The 17,160-nt window shown below is 37.6% G+C and overlaps 1 protein-coding gene across 19 annotated transcripts in view; it reads right to left on the bottom strand.

The window, feature by feature from the left end:
• The window catches only part of Cdc42bpa (CDC42 binding protein kinase alpha), a 205,887-nt gene that overhangs the window by 30,779 nt on the left and 157,948 nt on the right, over positions 1-17,160 (bottom strand). For 9 of the 19 annotated variants that reach the window (XM_060364788.1, XM_060364787.1, XM_060364796.1 and 6 more), the window contains 3 exons: positions 13,863-13,901; positions 2,640-2,723; positions 347-452 (listed from right to left, as the gene is read on the bottom strand). In XM_060364788.1, the coding sequence (XP_060220771.1) occupies positions 347-452; positions 2,640-2,723; positions 13,863-13,901 (229 nt within the window). The remainder of the gene's footprint in view (positions 1-346; positions 453-2,639; positions 2,724-13,862; positions 13,902-17,160) is intronic. The other 10 variants (XM_060364789.1, XM_060364797.1, XM_060364792.1 and 7 more) reach the window with 3 other exon arrangements.

The following is a 17,160-nucleotide window of genomic DNA, read 5'->3' as shown; positions in this document are numbered from 1 at the left end:
CAAGCTCTGGGCCTCCGTTTCTGTGGCAAGCATGTTATTTCCTGAAGCATCTCCCCAGCCTTGGTAACTGGCAACTTTTACCAACTGAAAACAAGTGTTTCAGTGACTATGAAGGTATAAACAAAGGGGAACATTTGGAGCTATATTCTACAAGCTTCCAGTAGAAGCTGGATCAGTGTTAACTTCATGGGGCATTTTCTGTCATCTCTGTTACACACTTGCTTAGAGTCCGAGATGGGTGGCAGCAGTGATGGAACTCAAACCATCTGCTTAGAGCCTGCGTACCCTGTTAGCAACAGTACTGTTAGAAAATGAAGACCTGTATTTTCTTCGCTGCTGTTCTTACCTTCACAGGAACAGCCCTGTCTTATCAAACCAACCATCAAGGAGGTACACTGATGGCACTTGGTAGGGGCAGTGAAAGACTTCACAAAAAACTGATGAGTCTTGCGCTGCAAAATAAATGACAGGGGAGTTAGGCCTTCTGCCTCTTTCCGCATGTCTGCACGGAGCTGCAGGCCCTTCTCACTCACCAGAGACAAACTTCATGCACACTGCACATACTTCCACGTACAGCTTCAAGTTTACTTTTGTTTCTGGAATTTTTGACTATAAACTTTTACTGTTTCTGATTGTATCTGACTTGTCAGGAACTCTTATTTTACAAATGTTGGCTCTTTTCTGCCAGGCTTTGATAGCTGTCTTTTACTTAATCCTTTCCACTTCTTTCCTCAGCTACTGACCGATCTTCTGTCTCTATGTCATTGTCTGACCTTGACTTTCATAAGAGTTTATATTTCTAAAGTAGTTTAGTTTCAGTTTTCTCTTGAACTCTTTCATCTATCACTTCAAATCTTCCTTTCTCTTCTATCTTGGGAGATACTATTATTATCGGGGGAGGGACGGAATGTGTGCAGGTGCCACAGGACTCCTGCGGTAGTCAGAGGACAACTTTCAGGTCAGTTTTCTTTTTGCACCTTACCATCTCTGCTGCTGTACTGTGTACTCCAGGCCAGCTGGCCCTTGAGCTTCCACTACGACCCGCAGGCTCTGCTTCCCACCTGCCCTGGAGTGCTAAGATACACACTGCAGCATCTGGCCTTTCACATGGGCTCCCGGGAGAAGTGCAGGCTATCAGGTTGCACGGCGAGCACCTCAACAGAGGAGCCACAGCTCTTGCCTGACATTTTATTTCCAAGCTTTCCTATTTCCAACTGGTCGTTAGTCATGTTCTGATCACTTAAATATGTACATTCCTTCAGAAACATTTAAACATTCGGAGCATGTTTTAAGTGTTTTCTTGTATCTTTTACTGAAGATTTTCATTTTTTTGTTTTAAAATATTTATTTATCTTTATTTTATGTGCATTAGCGTGAAGGTGTCAGATCCCTTGGAATGGGCATTATGGACAGTTGTAAGCTGCCATGTGGGTACTGGGAATTGAACCCAGGTCCTCTGGAAGAGCAGACAGTGCTCTTAACCACTGACCCATCTCTCCAGCTCCCTACTGAAGCTTTTCATCTCTAATTTGAAAAAAAAATTTGGAGCATTTTTTTAATACAAAGATTTATTTTTGCTGTGTTTGTGTGTCACTTTATATGCTAAGACATGAAGGTGCCCTGGAGGTCAGAAGAGGGCACCCTGAATCCCTGAAGATGGAGTTACAGGCAGTGGTGAGCTGCCTAATAGTGGTGCTCAAGTCAGAACTCTGGTCCTGTGGAGCACAGCAAGTGCTCTTAACCTCAGAGCCATCATTCTAGACCCTCACTATCTTTTTACTTCAACCTCTTTCTTACTGAAAGTCAGATTATACTCTGTAAATGTTGACACCATTCCTGTCATATGGCTTACCTTTCAGATTTTTTTCACCTCATTTTCTAACTGACTTATTTTTCTGCTATATTTCTTCTTCTCACTCTATTATTAAAGCACTTTGTGGACTTCAGCAGTCATATCCTTGTGTCAAGTACTTTTAGATTACTTCTTATCACTGCTTTACCTTGTCTGGCATCACCTGTCTCTGTAAGGATATTTATTATGTTTACTTTAAATTAATATTCTGTCTGGCCTCATTTTGTAATGGTATGTAGGTTTTTTTTTTTTTTAAGCAGATGTTCTTTCATACTTTTAAAAATCAGTTTTCAGAGCCATTGACCTCTTTCACTTGTGATTTATTTGCAGCTTATGTTCTGGGGAAGAAGACCACTGGTTTTCCAGTTTCTAGAATGTTTTTTGCATGGGCTTAGACAAGAAGCTCAGTCTTCCTGACCTGTCATGTACAGTGCCCTAGCCACAGGAGCATGGGAGGAGGGAGAGGGCCACCTTTACTCTTCATTCAACCTCTCTTTTTCAGTGTTTGGTTAACCTCAGACTCACATTCTCTGACAAGGGGTCTCAACTTAATGCTTAAAAAGGGGTTCTTCAGGGTTCCTCTAATAGGCTTTGAAACATATTTTAAGAATTAAATACTGCATACTTCTTCCAACTTTCAGAACGGTATTTGTATTCATTATAGAATTTTCTTCCCAAGTTTTTTTTTTAATTTTTAAAAATTTTATAGCTTTGAAGAAATCAGTATCAAAACTCACAGCAAACAACCAAAGCACCTTCTGGAGCACACTGAGCTTAGAGCAAGTACCTTAGGTGGAAAGCCAGCTGACGCCGGGCACGCCTTTTTCCGTAACGTTGGCGTGTGAGCGGGAAGCGGAGCAGGGTCTGCGATCTGAATCCCGGGCAGAAGAGGGAAGGAACGTCGTGAGACGCTGCTCACTCTACTTAGAGCAAGTCAGACCAGACAACGTGCAACAATGCTAAGGAGACACGGCCTCACCTCCCTGAGGGCCAAGTTCTCACAGAACTGTGGGTTAAGTCTGAGCTCACCATCTTTACAAAGGAAGTATTTTCCTCAATTACAATCATTTCAATTTGGAAATTGAAAAAGAAATAAATAGGAAATAAAATCCACAGAATAAAACGAAAATCACAGCATGTAACTTATACAAAAATGAAGGCATTTTCACATTCATTTGAATTTGTCACACTGACACTTAAAAATACCTGAATATCCAGCAAGATTTATGATAATGTTTAGAAGATTGCTTTCTTAAACAACATTTTATTATGCATGAATTTGTGTGCATGTACGCACATGAGCGTGCTTGTGTATGTGTATACATGATGTATATGTGTGAGCTAGATGAACATAAAGGTTTGGAGGTTAGCGCACAACTTTGTCAAGTTACTTCTCTCCTACTTATGTGCATATCAGTGACAAAGCTCAGGTTTGCCCAGCAAATGCAGTACCAGGCTTAGAAGACTCTTTTTAACCATTTGATTTTCATATTTAGAATATATATTATGTATATGGAATATATTTATGTAGATTTTAACACAATTATTATTATTGGGATTATGAATTTAATTAAAGTTTAGTTATAAACCATTATCTTTACTGTAATTAAAATAAAGTCTACCTTGTGAATTATTGTATAAAATATTTCTTTTGAATAAAAAGAACCAGTGATTTTATTGAATGTTATTGTTGGGGAGGAGGCCTAATTAGAAAAAAAAAAAAAAAAGACAGTGACTTCTTTTTAGAATATTATGCGAGCACACAAGAAAAACAAGTTAAACCTTGTGTAAACAGTCACAGAATAGTAAAATATTTAGAGAAAGCTGGGTAGTTTCCTGTTTCTAACCATAACCTCTAAAACTAATCATATATAAATTGTGATCCTGATATGGAATTTGACTGAGTATCTCAGTTTTCTGTGAACTATGAGTTTACATTCAATTTAAATTTTGTTTACTTCTGAGCAGCTGAGAGAGTACTGAGCCCAAGCTACAATTTAACATTTGAGAAGATAAATATAAAAGATAAAAGAGGAACAACAAAAAACTTATGCAGAGGATAATAAAACATAACAGCAAACAAAACTGCCATTAAGAGTTCTACAGAAAGTCTTAGAGAAGTTATTAAAAGCAAAGGTGCTGGACAAAAGATCAACAATGCCTAATAAAAACTGCATTTAACTGGCTCTTACTCAGCCAGCACCAAGTGTTAGGGTGCTAGGACAAATCAACAGCAGCACAGAACACCGTGACTCATTCTACTGGAGAACGAGAGACCGACCACCGTGCACTCCATCTCCACAGGTGGGAGTGTCCAACATGAAGACGCCAATCTTCCTCAAGCACATCTATTAATTCAATGCAATTCAAACACAAGACTCTCATAGACACACGAATACTAAAGGGAGTATACAAAACTAGGGTCAAGCAGAAAAAGAACACCGTAGCTGTGAGTGTTACCCTAACAGCACCAAAACTGTTTTAAGGCTATGGTAATTAAGACAATGTAGACTTCATGACTGACACTCAGTGTGAGAGTAAGCAAAAGGACAAGAAGCTCCCAAGACCCACGCATGCATGCAAAGGGGAGACAGGACTGCAAAGGACAAAATACAGGAGACTCAGTTGTTTATATGGGGAATAAAGATTAGAATCCCAATTCCCATTCCACAGAGCAATACAGTTTGATTAAAGAATAAAACACATAAAAGCAATAATAAAATCTTGAGAAGAAAAATATAGAAGAAAAATATTTTTATAAAGAAAATGACTTTAAAAACACAAAAAGGAGATAAGGGAGGGAGGGAAGGTGGGATTCTACAGCTGGGATACAAAGGGAATAAACTGTAATAAAAAAATAAATAGATAAATCAGAAAAAAAAAACACAAAAAAAGAGAAGTCACAGGAGAAGACTGACAAAGCTGACCAAAAGTTTTAAAAAAGGAAAAGGTAACACAAAATTTAAAAATTATCTTCAGACTGGGAGAAAACGCTTGCAACCAATATACCCAGCAAAGAACTCATATTCAGACTTAAAAAAAGAACATTAAAAAAAACAATACAGGAAATTAATAAAACAAATGGACAAAGGACATCAACAACAAATCATTAGTAGCCAACAGACACATAGAAAGATGCTAAATACCATTAGAAAAGGGAGAAAGCCAAGCTAATGCAAAAATGCTCCTCCATAACCATCCAACCAGTAAAATATCTGATTGACCTGAAGGCTGGCAGGGGTGTGGAGGGATGAGGGGCTCTCATTTAAGTCTGGGATGAGAATGATGCCAGGGACTCTGGGACACAATTCAGGAAGATCTACTTAAAGTTTAAAGGACACAAAATACAACTAGTTTGCACTCAAACTGCCCTCCTGCAAAAGCAAAAATCCTAAGATGATCAGCACTGACTGTAGCAACAAAGGGCTGGAAGCAGTCTAAGCATCCCAGAGGAGAATGTTTATGCATGGTGAGAACAGAGCATTTCCTGATAGCAGTTATGGTTGTTGCTGTTTTTGTAAAGCTCTAAACACAGTTGATTTCTAAAAACAGAACAAAACAATGGAAAGAAATGTGTTTCAGATCCAGGGCAATCCATAGAGATGATGTCACCATGTTACTCTTCTTGGTGGTGACTGATGAGATCATTACTCAACACCTATGGCTTAAAGCTTATAAAGCAGATATAATTAATGAACTAAATGCATATTCTTCCAACTAAAATGGCAAATATTCTTTGGGGGAGAAAACTGACCAATGGGCTGCTTAAAGAAATTGACTGACATAAATTATTAACAGTATTTTTGACTATTACAAGACATGGTTTAGTTGAGTGAGTACCCATGGCTAATTTGGCGGTTAGAAGAAACTATACAGATGACACAGTTGTTCAGTTGTGATAGCATTTACAATTTCATTTTTAAGTTACATTTACGATGCACTGATTAGTTATATCATGCTTTATTAAATTGATTAGAAGAATTAAAATATACGAATCAAGAATGGCACTTTCAATGCCATGTGCATACAATTTGTATCTAATGTCAATGTTTCCATAATTTTGAATGTAATATTTACATAAGCATATCTCTACACTCTAACTAAAGACTTTTAGCTATCTATCTACCTTTTTTTTTTTTGCCTATTTCAGGTGAATATGTGTGGTAATTTTCTACATTTTTCTGTATTACCAAAATGTAATGACCTCTATGAACCATAACTTATTGCACAATGAACTTAATTAGACAGATTTCACTTAAAATTTTCAATTTCCTTTCCTGTGGAGCAAGGCTGCTCTAGGAGGCACCTTAACTGGCTCAGCTTCGCTAGATGTGGAAGGAGATGGAGACCTTGACTGGTTGTAAAACTTGATGCTTGGGTTCCATGTGTAAGTGTTGTCAATGGAATTAGTCTAGGAAAATAAGTCAGGAAAAAAAAAAAAAACCCAAGAAATCACTTTTTAACAACACGTAACTCTTAAGGCATGGTCATGACAACAGTTCTGGAGGAATATTCAAACCCTCAGTTTGAATATTCACAGGAGAGATGGCATTATGCAAAAACACTAGTTTTAGTACAAACATTTTACTAAATATGGAAGACTGCTATAATCTGGCAGCTGTAAGGGAGTTACGGGTGAGTAGTGACACTCATTAGGATTGGCCATCTATGGGCAAAGGGCACAGGCAAGCATTCAAACAATTCCTAAGCAGTTAACCAAAGCTGCAGCCCCAAGCTTGCTGTTCACCTCATGAGCACTGGCTTACAACGTATGTTATCTGTACTCCATGTAAAACTTTTGTATTTCACACACAAAAAAATCATGTATGTAAAATAAATGAGTACTTCACAAAGATATGTTATAGATTACACATAATTTTGTCCTAGACAATGAAGTTTAGTTCTTCTCTGGGTAGTAACTGAAGTAAAAAGAATTTAACATGGGCTTTGTGTCTGACACTAATGTCAATCTTATTTTACAGCAGTAAAAATATTACTTCAGATGCACCCTTTCAAGCTAAACATCCTTAGAAACTGAAAATGCTTTGGGTTAAAAGTTAGCATGAAGCATACTCATAGACAATTTGTTCAGCCCGGCAATTTTAAAAATTACTAGGACTGAGTTAAAGAAGATAATTTGCTTTGAATATAAAAAAGAACAATGTTCTAACAAATGACTAGTTTCTCTTATTATTACTATGGCTACTCCTGGGGAGGAGACGTGATGGTAGACAATGTGACCCCTAAATCGAAACTGATCAAAGATTTAAGTAAAGACATGATAATATGAATTAACAAAGTAGTTTAGAACACTTATTGAAACAATAGAGCCTTGTATGTGAAGCTAAGTGAACAAATAAAACCTCTTAAAACTCTAAGTAAGTGATCAGAAATAGATCAGAAACAGTTTCCTAGACATTAACTTTCCAGCTCCTGTCTTCATGCCAATCAGGGCTTTCATGTTTAAGTATACAAACAGTTTTCTCATTTTGGGGCTATTTTCTCATGTATAGTTAGAATAGAATACTGTGGTAGATAGTTTTAAAAGTCAACTTGCTACAACTTAAGAGTCACCAGGGAGGAGAGCCTCAGTGAGGAACTGTATAGATCAAGTTGGCCTGTGGCGTATCACTGAGATTCTTTTGATGCTTAGCTGATATAGGAAGACTCAGACCACTGTGGGCAGCACTGTTCCCTAGGCAGGGAATTCCAAACTATGTAAGACAAGAATAAGCTAGATGAGAGCAAGCAGGCATCATGAGGACATTATTTCTCTCTGTTCTTGACTACAGATATGGTGTGACCAGCTTTGTGACTGCCCTAAAATAATAAAATGAGAATTATGAGCAACTAAATCCTTTTCTATATTGCTTTTGATCAAGTGTTTCTATCTATCTATCTATCTATCTATCTATCTATCTATCTATCTATTATTCATGCATATATTTTTTTAAAATCACAAAACAGAAATGAAACCGAACAGATACTGCTCTGGAGTTGTGATATGTTGCTCATATAAAACAATCAACTTTTGGTCAATATGGAGAACTGTTATAATCTGTCAACTCTGCAGGAATTACAGACTAGTACCGAACACCAGGAGCAGCCCTCCGTGGGTATCCACGGCCTCTGAGGGTAGTGGACACAGGCCCTCACTGAAACAATCCACAAGGTAAGGGTCTGGTGAGAATAACCAACAGAGGTATTAATCAACTTAAGTCTTTCATTTTAGAGTTTAAGAACTGGAACTACAGAGGGACACAAACTACCATCTCTCTATGTGCAACCCAGATGGTTCCATGAATTGATAAGCTTTGAGAAGTTGTGAGTTAGGCGTGAATCCACCTCTTCATTGCCCTGCTAGTCCTCTATGTTCTACCAAGCTGCCTTCACGACAGGAACATTCAAAGCAAGAAGGATCATAGAGGCCAAGCTAAATTTTTTTGACAGTGACCTGTGAATAGGAAGAGGAGACTTAAAAGTATCAAATGAGACTCAAGACAAATTTGCCCTGTTCATAGCTTTATTTGGGGACAGCTAAGGAGAAGGTAATCAGATTAGATTATTAGCTGCATAAAGCATGAGTGTTTCTCACTTCCTACACTCTCCTCTTTCTAATGTCTATTTAATTACATAAACTGCAAAGTTAGTATCTAGTTCTGAAATATTTTACAGTAAGAACTTAAAATGGACTCGATCACATAAGTTTTTATCGAGTGTCCAAGTGGAAGATTTGTTACACATTGAAAACTGTGCTATTTTAAGACTAATTTAAAATATTTTGCTCTATCATGAAAGCTTGGAGTCCTAATGTTTGACTGCTGGACAGAAAATCCTGGGTAGAAGATCATTTTGTGAATAGGAATAAAGAGTCCAACTGACTTTTACCTCTAGGTCCTATGATTTCATTATCTCTAAAATCAAGGACAGAGAGCTTTCTGTTTTCCACTAACATTGACTTAAGTGGGAAAAGACGGGGATCTGCAGTCTAACGCCAGAATCAGAGCATGCAGCTCCACCATCTTCTCGGCATGTGGGCGAATAGGAGTTCCCCTCACAGAACTGGCAGCCTATTAAGAGCGTCCCTGTGTCACCAACCAAACCAGAGTCAGGTGCTGAGACATTTGTTAGTGTGTTTTATGTTCCCATGAAAAATGTGACATGGCAGTGAGACACTTAAAAAAAAAAAACAAAACACCATTATCAGTTTAATTTGTGACTTTAATAACTCCTGAAGCCATCACTAGAAACTTTTTTCTTTTGAATAATTTCTGGCATGTATTAATTTCTCTTTCATTCTTAACTAGTTTTTACCAATTAATGAAAATGAAAGAATACAAAAATGAAATAAAAATGATTTCCTTAGCTGTAGCAAGTAAACCCAGACTATACTAAGAAATACAGTTATATTTTAGAAAGGCAAACCAGTACTAATTACAATAAAAGAGAACAACAAAAATCACTACATGTGCTTTTTAGAGCTGTATGTTCTCACTACAATTCAATTTCATGTAAAAATCAAATTAGTTTTCTTTTTTAAAGAAATTAAGTAACTATGTTGGAGTAATATTTTATATGGTATTAAATAGGAATATTTAAAAAATCAACTATATGATTTACAATAAATTATTATTTCTGAAAAAAATATTAAAATAATGAAGTTTAAAGATTACCATTTTACTTTTCTAGTGTAGTTCTCATAAATGCAAGGAACAAAGCTCCTTGAAAACACTTATGGCAAAAAGAATTTGAACATCAAATGTAAAAAAAAGTTGCAGGTCTTTTAAAAGAATCTATTAAAAGCAGAGAGCAAAGGAAATAAACAGACTGCGCTGCCATATCATTGCTATATTGCTGCCAGTATTAATATTATCTCAAACAGAGTTTAACCAGACAAACGAGCAAAGCATGTCACATGTTCTCTTCATTACAGCTTTAGTTATCAGCAACAGGGCTGTGGTTTTCCCGAGATGTTAATAGTTTTCACTATAATTAACTGTAATTAAATCCTAATCCTTAGCATGTACTTGTAATTAATGGTTTATTTTTACCATTAAAAAGCACTTAATCCAATTAAAATTTCAGGATATTCACTCTATGTACTAGAATTAAATAAACTGAAGATTGATTTTAAGATTAGCTGACAATAATTTACACATACACAAATAGATAACATTTTTACAAGAGTATTCTAAAAGCGTAAAAACAAATGTAACCATTATTACTGTATTTAACCCATGGATACTCCTGAAGATATTATAGCATTAAGTCTAAGTAGTTAATTAGTTACTAATGTTGCAAAAATAAAAAAATATTATATTCATAAAAAGCAGAGCTACATCAATTTAATAGTTATTTTGTTGATTATAGAAATGATAAAAAGGTAAATAGTAAAAAAAACCACATAAATAGATGGCATATTCTGGTTTTCTTCAAAGAAAGGCCTTAGAAACAAATCTAAGAGTGTAAAAATTTCACTGAATATTTTAAAATTATAATCCAATGAGAAAGAATATTTTTGTAAAAATACCATTTCATTTTTGTTAGTTCATTTTCTCTTAAGTAGTAGAGCAGGAATTAAAACACATTTAATATACTGTCAGTTTTGTTTATGTTCTACGATATATATGTGTGTGTGTATGTGTATATATAACAAAAAGCTGAATATTTTGATTTTTGTTCCTAATGCATGACAGTGCCATGCAAGAAGTCCATAATGGTCTTTGAATGTATTAAGATTTTTCTAGCACATTATCTTCATAATGTATTTTTTAAAGTAGTATGACAAAAGTGTTTTTCTTTCCAGGAGCAGGCAACTGTCTGATTTTTTTAGATGATTTTACCAAGAGCTCCTCAGATTGCACAGCATGTTGTCCAGTAAACAGCATCTAAGACAACCCATCGTGAGCATGCCTCACCAGTGCCTGACACATTGCAGGGCAGCCAGAGTCATACAAGCCACAGCACTCTTGCATGCAACTTGTTTGAAAGTAAAGGAGACTTGCTGGGATTGGGAGGGTCGAGGGAGAAGGCAACAGCTGGGATACAAAATGAATACATTGTAATAATTAAAATATAAATAAAAAGAAAAATAAAGTAAAGGAGACTGACAATTGATATAGATAACAAATGACAATTTAGTAAAAACAGTTTGCATATAATATAGTGCTTGAATCAGGTATTATAAATTATAATTTGAAATAAAAATCCACTGATTATCAATTTGTTTTTAGCTAGATGCATTTTTGAAATAAAGGCTAATGTTTTATATTCAGAATACTTCAAACTTTTAGTGATAGTTATTTCAGTTAACTGAGCTTATGGCTAACCTCTAGTACTACAGAAATAATATTTCATCTGGAAAACACTAAATACAATATTGTATTATCCTGTAACAAATTACTTAAGGTCATAGCTTCAAGTATAATCTTACTAGTTACAAATAACGTAACTTATTAGTCTCTATGGAAATTTCTCTTAAAGTTATTTTCAGTATACTGACTTGAATATCGACTGTTAGTTCTTTTTTTAATTTTTATTATTAGTTACATTTTATTAACTCTGTATCCCACTCCCTCATTCCCTCCCAATCCCACCCTCCCTCCCTCATGTCCTCCCTGCCCTTTTCCAAGTCCACTGATTGGGGAGGACCTCCTCCCCTTTCCTCTGACCCTGTTTTATCAGGTATCTTCAGGACTGGCTGCAAAGTCCTCCTCTGTGGCCTAACAGGACTGCTCGTCCCTTGGGGGGGTGGGGAGGCCAAAGAGCCAGCCATTGAGTTCCTGTCAGAAATAGTCCCTGTTCCCCTTACTATGGGAAACCAATTGGTTACTGAGCTACCACGGGCTACATCTGAACAGAGGTTCTAGGTTATATCCACACATGATCCTTGGTGGAGTATCAGTCTCAGAAAAGACCCTGTGCCCAGATATATCTGGTCCTTGTGGAGCTCCTGTTCTTTCCATGTCATACTAACTCCCCCTTCTTTCATATGATTCCCTGCACTCTGCCGACTGTTAGCTCTTTAGAGTCTCTGCTCCGAATTGTAAAAGAACAATCTGAAATGAGACAGTCTGCACCTTTAAGTATTAAAAGAATCAGATGGAATCCTCTCCAGTCATTTGTAGCCATACATTAATAATACTATTTATAAGTTTTTCTTATATATGCTTAAATTAAATACTACTCAATAGAACTTTAAGTCTTCAACCTGCAAATGAGGCCTAATAGCACAGAAATGGCCATATAAGCAAATAAGGACATTTACTTATTTCTGTGATATTTCAAGGGGAAGAATTTTATAAAAGCATTAAACCATCTAAAAACATGTTATATATATGAAATCATATGTCAAGGTTAGACTCAAAGCCATGACTAGGAATGGTAACTATTTGTGTCCTACTGAAATAACAATGCTACAATCGTGTCCCAAAGACTACTTTTACTATGCCACCAAAATGTTCTGATTTAACTACTGCCTAACGTACATTTCTCCAATTATGTCCTTTATAAACACACTACAAATTTTAAAAAAAAGTCAGCTACCGTACGCAATTTTAAGCTCAGAGGTTCTGGTAAACAGTGGCTTATTTAGGTGCCGTAGTATAAAGATGCAGGATTAAGAGTAAAAACCACAGAGCAGTTATTTCCCTCAATTTTTTCTTATTTTCTGAGTCAATGAAATGTAGTAGGTGGTCAAATCTCTCACATGCACTGGCTAACTAATCAGATATAACTAATACATGGTGAAATCAACAATACAACAAAACCTTTCTGAATTACAACCTTATTAAAACAAGCCATCATAAATTCATTCAGCTCACAGGCTCGTCATTCCTCTGGTCAGATGGGCAAACAAACGTTGGCCTCCTATCACAAAACAGCTGCCATACTCCAAGATTAGTCTCACAGATCCAAGTACCTAATGGCTTAACTAACTCCATACATTTCCAACCAGTCCAAAACATCTACAGAACAGGGAATCTTTTATAAACTAACCAACAGTTCAGATAAACTCAGTCTAGTGAGTTCAACAATGCCAGCTGAAGTGCCTACGCATTACTCAACAGCAGTTGTCTAAAATTATCTGTAACGCCAGAGTTATTCATGTTTATGCGAAACAGCCCTTCATCAGCTCAGAAAGAAGGCCGGAGTCTGTGGCCATTCTACTAGGTACCATGTTCACCAGGAAGTGCTTCATCTTACCCTTTCCCTACCTAGGAACTCTGAAGCCGACAGGTGGAAGCTGAAGGCCCGTACCCCCCGGGAGTGTCCCTTAGTGCTGTTGAATACCATACATGTAAAGCCAGTCCAACAGCAGTGGAGAACTGTGCTCCTCTGTGGTGTGTGACAGGGGCTGGTTTATAAAAGCCTTCGACCTTTGAACACCCTAATTCCCTGCCGGGCCGTATCAGAGCCACAGGAGAGAAATGGCTGATCAAGAAGCGTGGAGCTAGCTGGCAACGGAAGATGTTTCCAGTGTTAATATGCATAGAAAGAATCTTTTTAAATCTTGAAATTATCTTAGATTACAAAAAATTCACTATTAAAATTATTTTCCTAAATCTATATTGTGTAAGATATTTAGGAAAATTCCTTTGACATGCATTAAATGAACACACATACATCACAATTTTTCCAGAACTGATCTATGTAAAATCTAGTCTATAAACTGCCTCAGCACTCTACATATTTGCTTATATCAGATTCCCTGTGAGGAACTCATTTACCTTGTAAACTTAGAAAGCATATTTGTAAAAGATATCTTACTATTTTGGAGGCTTAGTTGTATAAATTTACATGAAGAACATTCCTAAAGCTCTGCAGCCAAAGCCAAATGGAGGGATAAATAGAGAAACACAGGGAGGAGGAGAATGGTGGCAAGAGCAGCAGCACATGCATGCAGTGGTGAATGACACGTGGCGCATGCTCGAGGGCTCTGCAGCCAAAGGCAAAGAATGAGAGGTAGGCGGTGGGCAGTGGGACAGCACACCGTGCGAGAGGCTCTTACACGTCTGCCTTTGCTAGCTGGAGTACAGGACGGGGAGTGCTTCAACAGAGAGAGAACACCATGTTACACACATTCACAAGAAAGGCTTCACACCCTCTGTATCAACACATAGATACAGACATAAGCACAAAGCCACTGTTTTGATATGTTCAAGTACATCTATGTCCAGGAAAAACTGCAGGATAAAAACAGGAAGGAGACAACGCTCAGGTGTGGTCTTAGGCTGAGGCTCTCAGTGACACACGCACAATGAGTGAGTCACACAGCAGCATTCATCAAGTAGTGGGCAATTTCAACACATCATCAACAAACAATAACAACCGCTCTATTTAATTTTGACCTACTGTTTGCAATTACTTAAAAAATACTTATTTGAACCCTACCAATATACATACATCACCATGAAATATATACTTAAGCAGCTTTGCTTTATATATTTACCTACCCACTCCTACTCTTTTCAAAGGTGGCTTTTAAGATCATCAGCACGGACAGCAGAGAAAAACAAACATGTAGTTGTATACTGTCCACTCTGACGACATTTCATCTTGAGACTGGCTATGAGAGAATGGTAATGAGACAGCGAGCGAGACCGATGGTAACATCAAGACACTATGGTGGGAGGAACAGTTACTGAGATTCAAAATTCTGCAGCACATCACTGAGCTTTTATATGATGCTAAAGTTTATGCCTAAACTCTGCCTGCTGAGATAATCCATTTCTCTCGTTTGCAGTATTAGGTGGACAGAAAGCTGGACTACGGATACAACATCTTCTTTCACATCTCAACTTCAGATACTAGAACTTCAATTTCTACTTGTCCTCATTATGGTGGATACACAGATCATGAGACAAGACCTAATCAGAACTAACCAGGACTGGGTACATGATATGTATGGAGTTGAGTGAAAGGATAAAGGTAGAAGAGACAGTGATTTCATAGAAGAAGGGATTATGTTATTTGTTCTACTGCTATTTAAGTACAGGAATGCCTTTCCTAAGAGGCCTCCTGTCATGATGCCCTCTATTTCTTTTTTTTTTAATTTTAATAGCTTTTTAATTTATTTATTTTTATTACAGTTTATTCACTTTGTACCCCAGCTGTAGCCCCCTCCCTCATCCCCTTCCAATCCCACCCTCCCTCATTCTCTTCCTCCCATGCCCCTCCCTAACTCCACTGATAGGGGAGGTCCTCTTCCCCTTCCATCTGACCCTAGCCTATCAGGTCTCATCAGGACTGGCTGCATTGTCTTCCTCTGTGGCCTGACAAGGCTGCTCCCCCATTAGGAGGATCAAAGAGCCTGTCACTGAGTTCATGCCAGAGAAAGCCCCTGCTCCCCTTACTAGGGAACCCACTTGTATGCTGAACTGCAATCTGTGCAGGGGTTCTAGATTATCTCCATGAATGGTCCTTGGTTGGAGTATCAGTCTCAGAAAAGACCCCTGTGCCCAGATTTTTTTTCTCCCTTGTGGAGCTCCTGTCCCCATTATGTGTCCTAAGGGATGCTAAGCAAATCCTTTATCTATACTTCCCTTCTTCCCTAAAGTTGAATACCCTAAAAGTCACTCTTGATGAAGTTACTCTTACAAGCAGGAAGATGTGATAAACAAAGGCTTTCTACTTATTTACTGAGTATTACTGTACTCAGTATTTTTGTAGTCCACACTCTGCGTGTAAGTGGCCCACATAGCTCATCCCTTACAACACAGCCTCAGAGTGCTGAGCACACACCCGGCTCTGCCTGATTTTTTTTTCCTGGGAGCAAAAGACTGGAATTACACAAGCTTCTTCCCTTACACCAAAGATATTCTTAATACACAGGAGTGACTACACAGCTTGACTTAAAAAAGAAGCATACTGTTCTTACCATTTTCTCATCCTGATAAAAATTCCAGAACTCATATAAATTGTGAATGAATAGACAAGACAAACTGAGGAAAAACTGTGAATAGAAGAATGATTCTGTGTTGTTTTAAATAATGAACTCATAGTTTCATTTGTTTATTTTCTGTTTTTGGTTTTTGAGACAGGGTTTCTCTGTGTAGCCTTGGCTGTCCTGGTACTCGCTCTGTAGACCAGGCTGTCCTCGGACTCAAAGGTATACACCACCATGCCCAGTGAAATGATAGTTCTCACAGGTCCAAATAAAAGAATAAAAGTAGAGGAGCAGAAGGTGAATTTGGGAGAGGGCTACTAGCAGTGCAACTGAGAATCCTGAGGGCAACGTGGGCCTTGTGTGGGAGGCACTGAGAAGATAGATGATATGTAGACGGAACACAAATCCAACCTCTGACTCTGCCCAACACAACCTTTCCTCTGTCTCACACACGGAGGACCCAGCTGCAGTTAAATGCCACCTCTCCAACATTCTTTGTAGCAATAGTAGAGGATAGAAGAGGATGACCGGAAGGATGGCATTTGAGGTTAGCTAGGCAGCAGAACCTATGTAATGAAGGGAAGTCACACAGTATAAGCAAGATGCACAACATAACCAGGTGTAGGATAAAGAATGATCAAGAGTCAATTATCCCTTAAAAATCTAAGTGCCTACAAAGAGAGCTACTGAGCTTGGGTTTTACAGCATCTTAGATGTGGAACATACACATATCAAAGATTTAATGCTTCTACTGAAATCTTATTTTACTATGACTTTAATGACAAAACGAGTGAACAGTTAACACTGGGAAACATGGTCATAGTTATGAACAATGACAAAAGAAACAAGCAGCTTATATCATAAAGTATAAATTAAGAACAGACAACTTTTTTTAAAATGGGAGCTTATTGCTAGCCCTCCCTCCAATTAAAAAAATGTCATTTCCCCAAAATAATGGGATTTGACAATTTCAAAGAAGGTATTGTGGTTCATATTATCAGAGCGGATAGAAGAAAGCATTTAAGTGAAGTAACGCTGCAGTCAAGAAATGAAGCTAAAGAGTAAATGACGAGAACCAACCTCATAGGAAATATTGAGAAATTCTTGAAAGCATAAGCAATTGCTTTGAATGGTCAAATGACTTTATGAGAGTAGTACCAAAACTACAACTCTCTGTCAGATGAGCAAACCTAGCCATTGAAAGGCCAGGCAATCTCTTTGAAACCCCATGCTGGAAAACGGAATAGGCAGCTTATGAGCGGCCTTGGAAAAACTGTAAGGCAGAGCAAAGACTCAGCAGCTTTTGTGCACTCTGTTCCTTTCCACCGCCCTATTATAAAATGCAGCTCTGTGCTCAAGATGAGCTTGTGCTGGGGGAGCAGAAAGGGAAAATAGGGCTGGGAAATGCCTATGACTTGGG

The sequence above is a fragment of the Meriones unguiculatus genome, chromosome 11, assembly GCF_030254825.1.
Source record: "Meriones unguiculatus strain TT.TT164.6M chromosome 11, Bangor_MerUng_6.1, whole genome shotgun sequence".
In the NCBI taxonomy this organism is placed as follows: domain Eukaryota; kingdom Metazoa; phylum Chordata; class Mammalia; order Rodentia; family Muridae; genus Meriones; species Meriones unguiculatus.
The sequence above is the reverse complement of the archived record's forward strand: the minus strand, read 5'-3'. Positions and strand labels throughout refer to the sequence as shown.